General features: G+C 43.0%; 1 protein-coding gene across 3 annotated transcripts in view; it reads left to right on the top strand.

Annotated features, from left to right (window-relative positions):
• FOCAD (focadhesin) overlaps positions 1 to 13,671 on the top strand; it is a 187,564-nt gene that overhangs the window by 51,837 nt on the left and 122,056 nt on the right. For all 3 annotated transcript variants that reach the window (XR_014787806.1, XR_014787807.1, XM_084834584.1), the window contains exons 13-15: positions 5,436 to 5,537; positions 7,719 to 7,849; positions 9,209 to 9,335. Coding sequence is in view for 1 of the 3 variants with exons in the window: in XM_084834584.1 (XP_084690710.1) it covers positions 5,436 to 5,537; positions 7,719 to 7,849; positions 9,209 to 9,335 (360 nt within the window). In the remaining 2 variants the exon portion in view is untranslated. The remainder of the gene's footprint in view (positions 1 to 5,435; positions 5,538 to 7,718; positions 7,850 to 9,208; positions 9,336 to 13,671) is intronic.

Raw genomic sequence — 13,671 nt, forward strand, 5'->3', positions numbered from 1 at the left:
AAGTTCTGAACTATATTTGACTTTATACAAACAGACAAGAGGGTTTGTTTTTCTCCTTCGCATTCAAGCCTTTGAGAAAAGTGGGTTCACATGGTTGCAAAGAAACAAATCCGGGGCTTTTTTGTTTGTCAGTTGCCATTATCCAGCAATAGGAAGGGCTGTAGCTCAGTGGTAGAGCACATGCCTGGTATGTAGAAGGTTCCAGGTTCAATCTCCAGCATCTCCAGGTAGGGTGAGGAAAGAATCCTGCCTGAAACCCTGGAGAGCCGCTGCTGCCAGTCAGTGTCAACAGTTCTGTGGTAGATGGACCCAGGGTCTGGCTCAGTACAAGTCAGCTTCCTGTGTTCCTCTGAACAGAAAGCTTTAATAAAAATAGTTTTTGGTTTGTTTTTTAAGTGGAGGAGAGATAAATATTGCTAAATTATGCAACCCTATGTATGCCTACTGAGAAGTCCCATTATGTTTAATGAGGCTTACCCTCAGGAAAGTGTGCATAGGATTCCAGCACAAGTTACTTTTGCAGGGAGGGTTGCACCTTGATGTTCTGCATGTTTACTCACAAATAAGTCCTGAGTTGTGAGCATGGTAGTGCAGGCTTAATACAGTGACTACCCAATTCCGTCTAATGAATTGACTACCCTTTCAGCTCAGTCCTATGCATGTTTTGTTATTTGTGGGTTTGAGGGTTTTTCTGCATGAAGTCTAGCTTCGGTGGTGAGCGAAAGGCACTTAGTGCATGCTCAGTTTCTCCATAACTTAGCCCTAGTTTTGAAAACAGACTTCTTGGCTGAATCCTAATGAAGTCTTGGCACAAGTGAAGTTATGGGGAGGAAGAGACAGTGAGAGCTTTTGCATAACAAGGAGGACGTAGAGAGGGGTTGCACAAAACGAGACATCTGTTTTGATGAAGAGTTGCTGGAGGATGGTAGGATGAGGAGGGCTGGTTGCATGGAGGGGAATAGAATTGGTAGGGCGAGAATGTAAGTGCCCAGTGGTGAAAGAAAAACATGCTGCACATACTCAAAGGCACTCTCCATTTAAGAACATAAGAAGAGCCATGCTGCATCAGACCAAGGTCCATCTAGTCCAGCATTCTGTTCACATAGTGGCCAACCAGATGCCCATTGGAAACCCACAAGCAGAACATGAGTGCAATAGCACCTTCCCACCCATGTTCCCCTGCTGCTAACATTGGTGAAATGTAAATAAATTCTAATCATTCTAAATTTGCATGCATGTATATCCTTCAGAAACTTTGCAGGTTTCTTGCCTGGGGGACACCTCTAATGACCTGTGCATTTCCATACAAGTTCACCCAAAAACTATTGGGGAAGGGGTGAATGGAAGGGAAAGCAAATCACTCCCTCCCCCAAACTGGAGAACTCCCCTTCCACATTAACTGCTGCACCTATCCTTCTGAAACTTTGCTGGTTTCTTATTTAGGGACAACTCTAGTCTGACTGTAATTTTCAGAACAATGGTCCACAAGGAAAACAGGGAGATAACCATGTCCTCTTTCGGAGACCTCAAAATGTCAAGGCCATCCTTTCACAAAACCCCTTGTGGCTATCATTCTGAAATTTGGCAGACATGATCTCCTCTGATGGGGTGATGAATCCTGAAATTTTTATCCAATTCTTCCAAGGAATAAAAATGTTATTGGCAGTTCCCTTTAAAAGAAAATCAAAATATAAACCCTGCACCTATTTTTCTGACATTGGGCAGGTGTAATCCCCTTTTAGGGGGCTACTGTGCTTGAAATTAGCATCCAGTTCTGACCAAGAGAAAAAAGGTTTTTTTTCCCTCTATTTCCCACGGTAGTCAACAGGAAGCATAAAGACTCATTTTTCCAAACCTTGACTCAGGTTTGGTGCTGAACTGAAGTGGTCCGACTACAAACCAGCCAAAACAAATCGGGATGTTTTGCAAAATGCTGGATTGCGGTCTGAGTTGAAGTGGGGTGGGGGGTAAGTGCACACTTCTTATGTATGTATGTATGTATGTATGTATGTCATCTATACACACATGCAAGCACACGGCATGCACACACCACACACAAACACACACACACACACACACACACATACACATATATATTAGATGTACACTTAGGCTCAGATATATATAAGTGTGTGTGTGTATATATATGTATGTATGTATGTATGTATATATATATGCACGCAAATGTGTGTTTTGGGCCTGTGCCCCAGATCTTTTAAGAACCTAGCAACGCCCCTGGATGGGCCCTTAGTCAGGAGTGGCCCAGGAGCCATTTCCTTTTTGGTTTCTTTCCATACAGCCGTAGTGTTCCTTGGCACGTGCACGTAAGTGAGGCCAATGACATGGCAGGGACCTGTATGACTGACCAACTTCTGTGGCTCTGGGATTGCAAATATTACTGCAGCAGCCATTGGCATTGCTAGATACTTAAAAGAACTGGGGCACTGGTCCATGACACAAATTTGCACGTCTGTCTTTCTCTCTCTGCTAGCAAAAATAGCAGTAAAACAGCAGTACCTCTGAGCATGGCTTTCTCTCACTAATGGGCAATTATAGCCTTCCCCTCCCAACACACTTAATATTGATGAAATATATCCCACACAGATTAAAGCCTTGACATTCCCTTTTTAGAGATTAAGCACTGACCACACCTGTTGCAAGAAAACAATAGCCAGATTCCATGTATTCTACTCCCTTCCACACAACATTCCCTCCTCGGTTTTTCTGGTCTTCCATAAAAGCAGATGTTTTGTTTTTTGCAACTCAACCCTACCTCCTCCTTGTTATGTGCAAGCTCTTGTTGTCTCCCCCTCCCCCATAACTTGGTTTGTGCCAAGACTTCTCCAGAATTTAGCCTGGGGAATACTAGGGCTAAATTATGGAGAAAGCATGTACCTCTGAGCATGTACCAAGTGTGTTTCCCCCACCACTGAAACTAAGTTCATGCAAAAAGAAAAAAGCACAAATGATGACAAAATATAGGATTGGGCTGAAAGGATCGCCAAGTCAATTGAGTGGAATGGGACTGGCAGTTTATTAAGCCTGCAGTACCACACTCACAACTCAGGACCTATTTCTGAGTAAACTTGCAGAGCATCAGGCTGCAAACATCCCAGGAAAAATAACTTGGGCTGGAATCCTTTGTACACTTTCCTGGGAGTAAGCTCTGTTGAACATAATAGGACTTACTTCTGAGTAGACAAACATATGATAGTATAAGTGAACAGTATTTATCTCCCCCCACTCCTCAATGGTAACTCCTGTTTTTATTAAAGCTTGTCATTCCATTGCTGGATATGGCAACTGACAATCAAAATAGCTCCAGATTCCTTCCTCTGCAACCATGTGAACACTTTTCTCCAAAATGCAGGTGAGGAGGAAGAGAATAACAAATCCTCTTGTCTCTTCATATTATGTCAAATACAATTCAGAACTTCTCTTACCATCCCCTCTTGAGAATTCCCCAGGACTTGCTGTAGATGAAATAAGGAAGAGAAAGAAAGACAAGGACAGGGGAGGGGAGGGAAGAAGAGAAAAAGAAAAATGGTGATGGGAAATGGAGGCGGGGAGGGAGATAATGCCCCAAGCCCAGTGGCTCCTTTCACAGGGATAGCACTTAAGAGGAATTTGGGAGGGGTGTGGAGGGTGCGGATTGTACCTATCTGAATTAACTTTATGAGGTGAGGGGTCTGAAAGCTTTTTCTTGCCTGTTAAAGCTGTAAAAATCCCCCCACCTGCTGGTACCACCATGAGGCACTCTGCACGTAGTCTCCCCAGCACTTCCTGGAACATGAAGCCACATAGTCCTAACTCTCTTTTGGCATAATCTGCTGCCTGCAGCTATGTGAGACAAGTTAAAGGTGGAGGGGGAAAAGAAGTTTGTGGAGGCTAATGAAATCCTTTGCTGTACTGAAGCCACTGAGGTTCTGTAGAAACCAAAGGTTCTAGTTTGTTGTATTAAAATCAGATGTGGTGTGAAATGCCAGTATTTCACAGGGATCTCTTCTTACCCTTTCCCCTCCCTCCTCCAACTTTGATTGTAAGCAAGATCCCAGCAGTGGGCATGTAAGAGTAGAAAGGTAGGGAGAGTAAATAACCATGAGCAGACTATGGAAGGAAAGGTAGCAGTGTCTCCTATATTTTAAAAGGCTTCTACCTTCATGCTGTAACCTATTGGTCTACTAAGGGAGTGAGTCGTAAGGTCTCCTAGTCACTAGAAGGCTACTGAGCTAAGAGGGAAGAGGCAGGCTTATATTAAGGCAGTTGGTGTCATGGGGCAGCTCAGAAGATTTGAGGCCCAACTCAAAAATGTTCAGGGCACATGCCATGTTGTGCCTTTAATACTAATGCCCATGGCAACAGCCATGGGCTGAAGCGGTGGGAAAGTGATTTTAGGACAGTTGTGTGCAGGGGTTTTAGGACAGTTATGTGTGGGGAGCTGCTGAATTCTAGAAGGAAGTGCATGTTGGCAGGAAGGACTTTGAGGAACTGGAAGAGGTAGGAGTAGATATGCCACTTTGTAATCTGGCAAATTATGGATAATCCAGCCATTTACTAGATAAAAACTTTTACAGTGAAGTGTGTACTCTTTGTCACAGGAGTGCAGAATCTTAAGACCTGAGGACCTTAGACTGGCCCTCCTGAAGTCCCAGCCTGATCTTCCGGGGTTCCCTAGAGGACCGTGTCCCCCTTCCCTGATCCTGAACCTTTAAAAATAAAACATAAAAGTTAAAAATATATAATAGAAATAAAACTAGCTAGACATCAAGGGACTTACTCTAACGATAGCATCAGAATATAGCATCACATCATTTTAAATACTGAATAAAAGGTGGGAAACAGGTCATTTCATGCATCATCAGCATCATTGTCCTGCTTTATTCCACACAATTCCTTCCAGTGTTCAGATTGGCTCTGACTAACAAAATAGCACTATATGTTATGGGTCATGTTAGCTTGATGTAAGTAGGAAATGTAGATATGTAGTCAGTTGAGTGATGGTCTTTAAAAAGACTGTGCACAAAAGTTTCCTCGGAGGTGGTTTAGCTAGTGTCAGGTGTATTGATTCAGTCTGCAAACTCCCATGTTGATTCCTTCCCCACCCACCCTGCCCCCCAAATAGTGAAAATTGCTGATTGAGAGTTTAGCATTTAGCTCCATCACTACGGGAAATGGATGCATCTTTTAAACCCAATTTTTACAGCTCTGCTTCCTGTGCTTCCATTGTAATGCTAAATTGTGCAGCCATCAAAGTGAAAAGTTGCTGTCTGGATGTAATCCTAAGTGTCTGACACAGAGATGTCACTGATGCTTTTGTATTTGCTGCAAAATTAAGTGCTCTGGATATATTCTGTATAATAAATGAATGTAGGGGGGAAATTATTTATAAATAACACGCTAAATAAATAAATAAATAAATAAATGATCTCTTCCAGGTCTGTGTGGCACAGATTTTACGTGCACTACAGGTGTTGGGAAGCACTCCAAAGCTTCAAGCTGTTACGTTACGACTGATGACATCTTTATGGGAAAAACAGGTTGGCAAAAGCAATGAGAACTATTAATCTCTACCTTGAAAAATGGCATTAAAAAAAAAAATCATGCCAATGCCTCTTGCTGAACAGCAGCACACCGATGGTTGGTGTAGCAATGGCTTCTATGAACTCTAGGGGGCAGAGAATATTCTGTTCCTGAGACTATCATAATTACATAAGAGTATCATGTGTGTACTGAGTACTGGGGAAACTGCTAGGGATTTATTTTTTGTTTTTAATTGGAGTATCCTGTGGCGCTCTAATGTCCAGCGAATAGAGTCTGTCGCAACATTCATGGTTTTGAAGAGAACAGGGACAGCCCCTTCTCTTTCCTAGTCTTGTGTCTACAGTAGACCCACAATGGATGGGATGACCAGTGTAATTATACATAGAGCTGGATCAGAGTAACTATCAGTGCAGTCATGTCCTTCTCTACTCACAAGTAAGCCGCACTGCATTCACTGGGACTTGCTCTCAAGTAAGTTTGTATAGCAGGAGTTATTTTATTTATTATATTTTTAATCCACCCGATAACCACATTCTCTGAGTGGATTGCAAACGGCTAAAAGACTAAAATGCCATACAGCTGGTTAAAGATATAAAATATAGTACAAATATTTAAAAGAATAAAGTACAAGAGAAAACAAACAGCACAGGAATAGAGAAAGTAGCTGTAAAAATCCAGAACTAGGTCTCAAATGCCAGGCACTGAAAAGATAACAATGTAAGTGAGAGGCAGACTTCTTTGGGGAAGGCATTCAGTAAGCAGGGTGAGAAGGCCCTCTGTCTTGTAGCCACTCACCTAGCTTCCTTCAATGGAGGCACCGAGAGGAGGGCCTCCGAAGATGACCTAAGGGTTTGAGCAGTACATATGGGAGGAGAGGTTCCTTTAGATGTTTTGGTCCCAAGCTGTTTAGGACTTTAAAGATAAACACCAACACTTTGAAATGGTCTCAGAAATGGCCTGGAAGCCAGTGCAGCTGACAAAGCACTGCCAACACGTGATCATATTGGCCGGTCCCAGTTAGTAACCCAGCAACTCTGTTTTGAACTAATGGAAGTTTCTGAATCATCTTCAAAGGTAGCCCCACATACAACCTATTGCAGTAATCCAACTGGGAGGTTATCAGAGCATGGATAACTGTCGCCAGGCTATCTTTGTCCCTTCCAGACAGTTTTGACTACAACTCCCATCATCCCTGACCTTTGGCCATGCTTTCTGGGGCTTATGGGAGCTGTAGTCGAAAATACCTGGAGAGCACCTGGCTGTCTCCCCTTGGTGTAGAAGACTGCAGCCTACGTATATGTAGAGCTAGTGTAGGTGGTCTTGCAGTAATGACAATACATTTGTTCAAAGCGCTTTGTGTGTATTCTCTGGTTGTAATTCTTACAACAACAATGTAAGGCACCCTTCCCGAGCCTGGTGCCCTCCCATCAGCCCCAGCCAGCATGGCCAATGGTCAGGAATGCTGGGAATTGTAGTCTGAAAAATCTGGAGGGCATCTGGTTGGGGTAGGCTGCTGTATGATTAGTTGGCATTATTATCCTTCGTATTGCAGACGGGAGGACTGAGGCTGAGTGAGAGTAGCTTGCCTAAGGCCACCTAGCAAGTTCATGGCAGAGGTGAGATTTGATTTCATTTTCTGATGAATAGCTCAGTCCCTGCAGCCATGATGCTATACTAGCTCACAGACACTGAGATAGGAGCCAGGCCATCCCCTGTTCAAATCTTGCCTCAGCCATGAACTACTTTGCTTGGTGGTCTTATGCAAGCTGCTATCTCTCAGCCCCCTCATCTGAAAAATGGGGATAATATTGGCCCACCTTATATGGTTCTAAGGATTACTAAGATATGTAGTGCTTTGAACACTCTAAGGGTAAAATCCAGTGTAAGTCCCACTTAGAATAGATCCATTGAAATGAATAGGACTTAAGTTAGGCAGGGACTTGCATTGGATTTTACGCTTACCTGGGAGTACATCACAATGTTAACTACAAATAAACATGAAAATGCACCTTATTTTGCTTTGCAGCAGTATATAAAAGAGCACTTAACATGATTTACAATGTAAATGACTTCAGGAATTGGTGTAAAAATGTTCTTTTATTTTGGTACATTAAATATAAAAATGTAAGTTACCAACCCTTCTCCCTCCCCCACCCTCCAAATCAAATTATTTTTAGGATCGAGTTTACCCAGAACTACAGAGATTCATGGCAATGTCTGATATGGCTTCCCTATCTGTTAGTAAAGATACTCAGTGGGAAAAGGTGATTGCCAAAGCTGCTTCTATTCGAGATATATGCAAGCAAAGGTAAGCAATCCCCACCTCCCACTCGATTTCTTTTAGGACTGAATTTTTCCACAACTCCAGAAGTTCGTGTTGATCGTCACGGCCTCTGGGCTTTGAAGTGGAAACCTTGCAACCAGAGACTGTGACCTAGCCTATTGAGCTACTGTGGACTGCATATGCCCTTGAACCCTCTCATGTGCAGAAGAGGGGAGTACACTGTTACCTCCCGCAGTAGGCCGGCTGTATGAAGCCTCTGGATTGGCCAGAGCTGGTATGTTGGTTAGGAGCCGTCTACACTTGCTTTAACAAAGGACCAGAACCTTCTGTTCCTTGCACTTCAGGTTCCAGCTTTCTCGGCTTCAGTTCTAGCAACTGATGCTGATGCAACAACAAGACAAAGAAGGGTAACAGTAAACCAAAGTGAATCAGAAAATATGGGTGTACTTCTGTATCTTATATCCTGATGGTGGTGCACCATTCACAGCATGGATGAACCAAATGGCCTTGAAGTGATGCACCAAATATGGGTGTACCTCTGAATGTTATAAGCTGATGGTGATGCACTATTCCAACAGGTCTGGTCCAAGATATTTATGCCCCCACCCCCGCTTCCCAAAATCAAGGTGTGTAATACCCAAGGCCATTCAAGTTATTTTGGCACATGAGGCAGAACATCCCACAAGCACCTCTCCCCATCCCTGATAGTAAAAATACCAGAACAAATTAAATAGCAACTTGCTGCCCATTCATGACACCCAAAATTTGATGCCTAAGTTGGCTACCTCACTCTTCCTAATCGTAGGGACAGCCCTGCATCCCAAATCTAGAGCCCCTCTTTACTGTGCTTCTTGGCAGAATACCTCAACTCCTATTCCCTACCGTCCTGGGCCCAGCCCTTTATAACGAATGTCAGCTGTTTTTTGGAGGGAAATATTTGGAATCAAAATATAATTAAATCATTATGCCCCCAACTAACAATGCTGATGTGATCTCTCACATTTGAGGATGAAATCAAACTGATTTCAAGCCACTGCAATGAGAAGTACTAAGATATAAGATCAAAACTCTTGGACAGCAGAGTTCCGGTTGTTACTGTGGCTGTTACTACACAATTAGTTTCCTCTCTTTATGGAGAGAGGCAATATCTTTGCTTTTGAAGAATGTTAAGGTGTGGAACTTGGTCAAGTCAAGCTTTTTTTATACATAGCCTATAACTATGAGCATCTGATGAAATGGACTCTAGTCCAAGCAAGCTTATGCCATACTAAACGTGTTAGGCTTTAAGGTGCTGCAAGATTCCTTGTTGTTTTTGTTGGAACAGACTAACATGGCTGCCCCTCTGGAAATGATAACTACTTGGTAACTTCTGTATTTGATTAGGCCTTACCAACATGGAGCAGATATGTTGGCTGCAATTTCCCAGGTACTGAATGAATGCACAAAACCTGACCAAGCCACACCTGCTGTTTTAGTCTTACAAGGACTTCATGCGCTTTGTCAAGCTGAGGTAAGATTGACTGAGCTCAAATGGCTGTTTTTCTCCTTGGTGTGTTGTGTGTTTTGTTCATCATAGCTTTCTAGGTGCTGCTGTTGGAATAGAATGCCAGGAGTAAGTCTCTGTTTTCCTCATTCATTAGTCATCCACTAAGAAATGCAGTGGGGCCATTTTATGTCTTCAGATAATAAGTTGCACTGAGACCTGCCAACAATGTGCTTGTCATTTTATGACTAATTCACAGGTCTCAGAGGAAACAAAACTCCCCCCAAAGCTACACAAGATAAACACAAAGACCTTTGAGTATGTCTGTTGCAGAGATGGGGTCTGGTGCTTATGATCTGCACTTTTGTTGTTGTTATCTGAAGTTCCAGGCCACATTTTTGTTTTCTTCTTATCTACCTGGAATGTCTTGTCTTTGAGGCCAAGATTTTTTGGATAGCAACTGTTATCTTCATGGCTGCAGCTTCTGCCTCTGTCCTCAGCATACATAGTTTCTAAAGTCAACAGTATGCACTTGAATATATTCAAAATGGATACAAACCTCCAAATTAAGGTACTGTGACACAGTGCCCAAAAAACTGCAGGACTTGTTTTGGCATGATATAATTTTAATCTTTCTGATTCTCTTTCTATCTCTCAAAAAAAAGCTTCATTTAAAATGATTGAAGCACTGATGATTAAAAAAGAGACTAAGGACACAGTCCTATGGGGATAAGCAGCCTCCTCCAAACTCGGAGGCAAGTGCCTATCCAATGCAGGGCAGGAGAAGCATGGAGGGGATCGTCCCCTCTGCACTTCTCCTGCCCTGCATTTGTGACCAGACAGCTGATTTTGGCTGTCTAGCTGTGGGAAGGTGGAGCGGGGTAGGAGGCTGCTGGACGACACATAGGATGTGTCGTACCAGCATTTCCGCCTTCCCCGCCCCTGAACGCCCCCCGGGACACCCTGTTTTGGCCGCTCCGTGCTCCTCTTCCTAGGCAGCGCAGAAGCGGGGGAAGGTTGGTTCTCTGGGGACCGACCTCGGAGCGCGGACTCTGAGGTTGGTTCCCGGAAACCCACATACCCTATGGCTGTCCAGCCGCTGACTAGCAGCCATAGGATTGCTCCCTCCATCTGATATAGTTATCAGGGAGTCAGTCCCATTGAACTCAATGGGAATTCCTTCTGAGTAGGAAGTGTGCTGTAAATTAACAACAACCTTTTCATCTTCTTGAGATATTCCTAGATCCTGTGATTTTAAAAAACACATTTCAATTGTTCATGGTCCACCTACAGAAGGTGTTCTTGATATGTACATTGTGACTTCGCTTTATGGCTGTTTTGATTATGTTCAAGGCTCCACTTTCCCCCACACTGTTCCCTGAGTTTTGTGCCAGAGTGTGAAGCACATGGACATGAACCACCGATGATTTGTGTATTAGGTTTCCCCAGTTCTCTTGTGAGCTAGTAATATTCGATTTGTTTTGAATAACAGGAAAAGAGTGGTGGTTTGTGTCTTGAGATGGAAAGAAACTTATAAACAGAGTGAGGGAAATCTTACCAGGGGACGTGGGACCGATGGCAATATGAATGGGAAGATGTTTTATTTTGAGGTGCTATGGCAACCAGTGCCTTCCGCTCTGGATGTCCCAACTGGAATTAAATACATGGAGTCCAGAAGGAGTGGGGGAGTACTGTTGGGCCAGAGGCAGTGCCTCAGGTGCCCGGTTTGGACCTCTGCAAAAGGGCCAGCGCTGGGAAATGCAGTGTGAGTGATAGAGAGACTGAGGAGCAGCCACTGGGCAACCCACTCAGAATTCAAGGAGACTTGGGTGTTTAGGGTCAGCGACTTTAAATTGTCCCAGAAGGCTCCCCACTCCCTATAAGAAAGCACAGTTCTCCTCCTCCACTTCCCTCCTCCTCCTATCATCATCATCATCTGCATTCACAAGCTGCTCAGTGACAGGGTTCTCTGGATGGCTTACAATAATAAATAACAATTAAGAATTAAATACAACTATAAGCCAATAAAAATACAGCATAAAGCACTCCAGCAGCCGAGAATAAAATTAATTAATAAATGGATATACAAACCCTCCCAAAGAGGACAAATAAATATTTTTTGACTCTCAAAATGAGAGAACCAAGAGTTTGTAAAAACAAAATGAGAAATTAAAAAAAAAAGTCTTAGAGGTCAGGGAAAATAAGAAAGGTCTTTACCTGCTGCCGGAAGGGCCACAAAGTCGACACCAGGCAAGCATCTTGGGAAGAATGTTATGCAACTAGGCACCACCATCAGATAGGCCATCTCTCCAGTAGACACCTGCTGCATCTCACTTGGGACACAAAGAAAGGGCCTCTGAAGATGATCGCAAGATCTGGGTACGTTCACGTGAAGGGACTGCAACAGACATTGAAAAGAATTGATTCAGATAGAAATGGATAGCTGTTACTCTTGATCCAAGCTATGATGAGAAATAATCACTTTGAGGGTGAGTGCCTTAGGTTCCTGTCCACACTTACTTGGGAGTAAAGTGGTCTCCTCAGAGAACAATATCAGGGCTCCTAAATATGATTGTCCTGTATTAGAATATAATGGATTATATGAAGTAGGAAAACACTGTGCATGAATTACTCATATTGCTCCTGAGAATTGTGCTTGCTTTTGTGTGATTTATGAAGACAGCTAAATCTTTTTGTGCTTTTGTATAATGGAGCCCTTTAATGAGATTTACAGTGTTCACCAGTTTGCATGTCGGGCCTGGAAATTATACATCGTAGTTCTTGCCAGACCACATTGACTAATTCTTGGCAAATCTTTTGTTTTTTTGCCAGCATAATTCAACAGAAGCCAGCATAGTTTCTATGAGCCTATGTATCCTGGTTTATAATAGATTTCATGTGTGAAATGTATTGGGCAGGCCAAATCAGTTTCAGAGATGAAAAAGCTAAGCATAGCTTGGTGTGTGTGTGTGTGTGTGTGTGTGTGTGTTTTACAACCATTTTTTTCCGGAAGCAATTCTGAGCTGTTTACTCCCTGATTTCACATTTATCAGGCCTTGACCAAAGAGAGAGAGAGAGAGAACTGACAGAACAGAATAGCACAATGAAAATTACGATGATGACAAATTACACTGGTTAGCGCATTTGACAGCTAGAAGAAAATTGTTCCTTAGGCATTCTTAAAATAACTTGGCTATTAAAACTGAAGTGATGTATTTTGTGTACATACAAAAGCAGAAACTAAGGTTTTTTTTGGCGGAAGAGTCTTTTCCCTGGGCGCCTGTGCCATAGTCTTGCAAGAATGATTCCTTATTCTTCCAGTTAGACATGGCTCTAACATTAGGTAGAGTGTGGTCAGGGGGTGCCATTTAAGAAAGGCAGGGAGGCATGTGTGTTTCAGACCATATTTCTCAGGTGTGTCCATGTTTCTGGTTGTTGTGAGGCAAGGCATACAAAGTTACCATAACAAATGCTTGTAAAACCAGCATTTAAACTTGCTGTGAAACTTGTCCTCACATACTGAAATCTCTTCATCTCTACCTCCCCCAAAGTGGTACCCTTGGTGAAGCAGCAGATTTTAGACACCACAGTGAACAAGTTTAAAAAACGTTATGTGGGAAGGGGGACGTTTAGATTTTTCGTTGCCTCAAGCACCAAACAGGCTGTTTCAAGTTGTATGAGGACTTGTATTATAAGCAATAGAACTTTGGCTCTTGTGTTGGGGGTAAAACAGTTATTTTCCTTCCCCTTTAACACTCAGAATCATGTATGTATACTTGCAAAGTGCCTCTTGCTCTATTTTGGGCCTCACGCTCAAGATTGGTGTAATAAAACCCTTGTACCTGGTAATGGTTGGATACATCAGGATGACTTTAGCTCTTGTGGAATTATCACAGTTATAAATAATAAAACCTCCCAATAAGCTTAAATGATGGTTAGACCAGAGAAGGAAACTTTGGGAAATTGGGTAGAAGTCATAGGCGATAGCTGTTGGATGCTAGTTACAGTCTGTGTTTCTGAATGATGCCTGTGACAGGCCTGATGGTGAAAGAGCTAAATTGTTCAAAAATGGGTTCTAAAATGTCAGAAGAGAACCATGAAATCCAGAAGGCATGCAGTTATACAGTACAATTGTAAACTAGAAGGACTGCAATTAGTGAACCAGAGCCCCTTTTGTGTGAAGTCGCCACTTTTAATTGATCCAGTGGGAGCTCCCCCACCCCAACACACAAATAGCAAGGGTGGAGGCCTGATCCAGATTGGACTGCAGCAGGGGACAAAGGGTTAAAGGCCCTAACCCCTCCCCCAGGCCTGCAATTTACTTTTAGAAAGAGATTTGTGCAGTTGATAACTGTGTGAATGG

Source organism: Heloderma suspectum, chromosome 2, assembly GCF_057233095.1.
Source record: "Heloderma suspectum isolate Gila_16-S chromosome 2, 16-S_ref, whole genome shotgun sequence".
NCBI classification, from domain to species: domain Eukaryota; kingdom Metazoa; phylum Chordata; class Lepidosauria; order Squamata; family Helodermatidae; genus Heloderma; species Heloderma suspectum.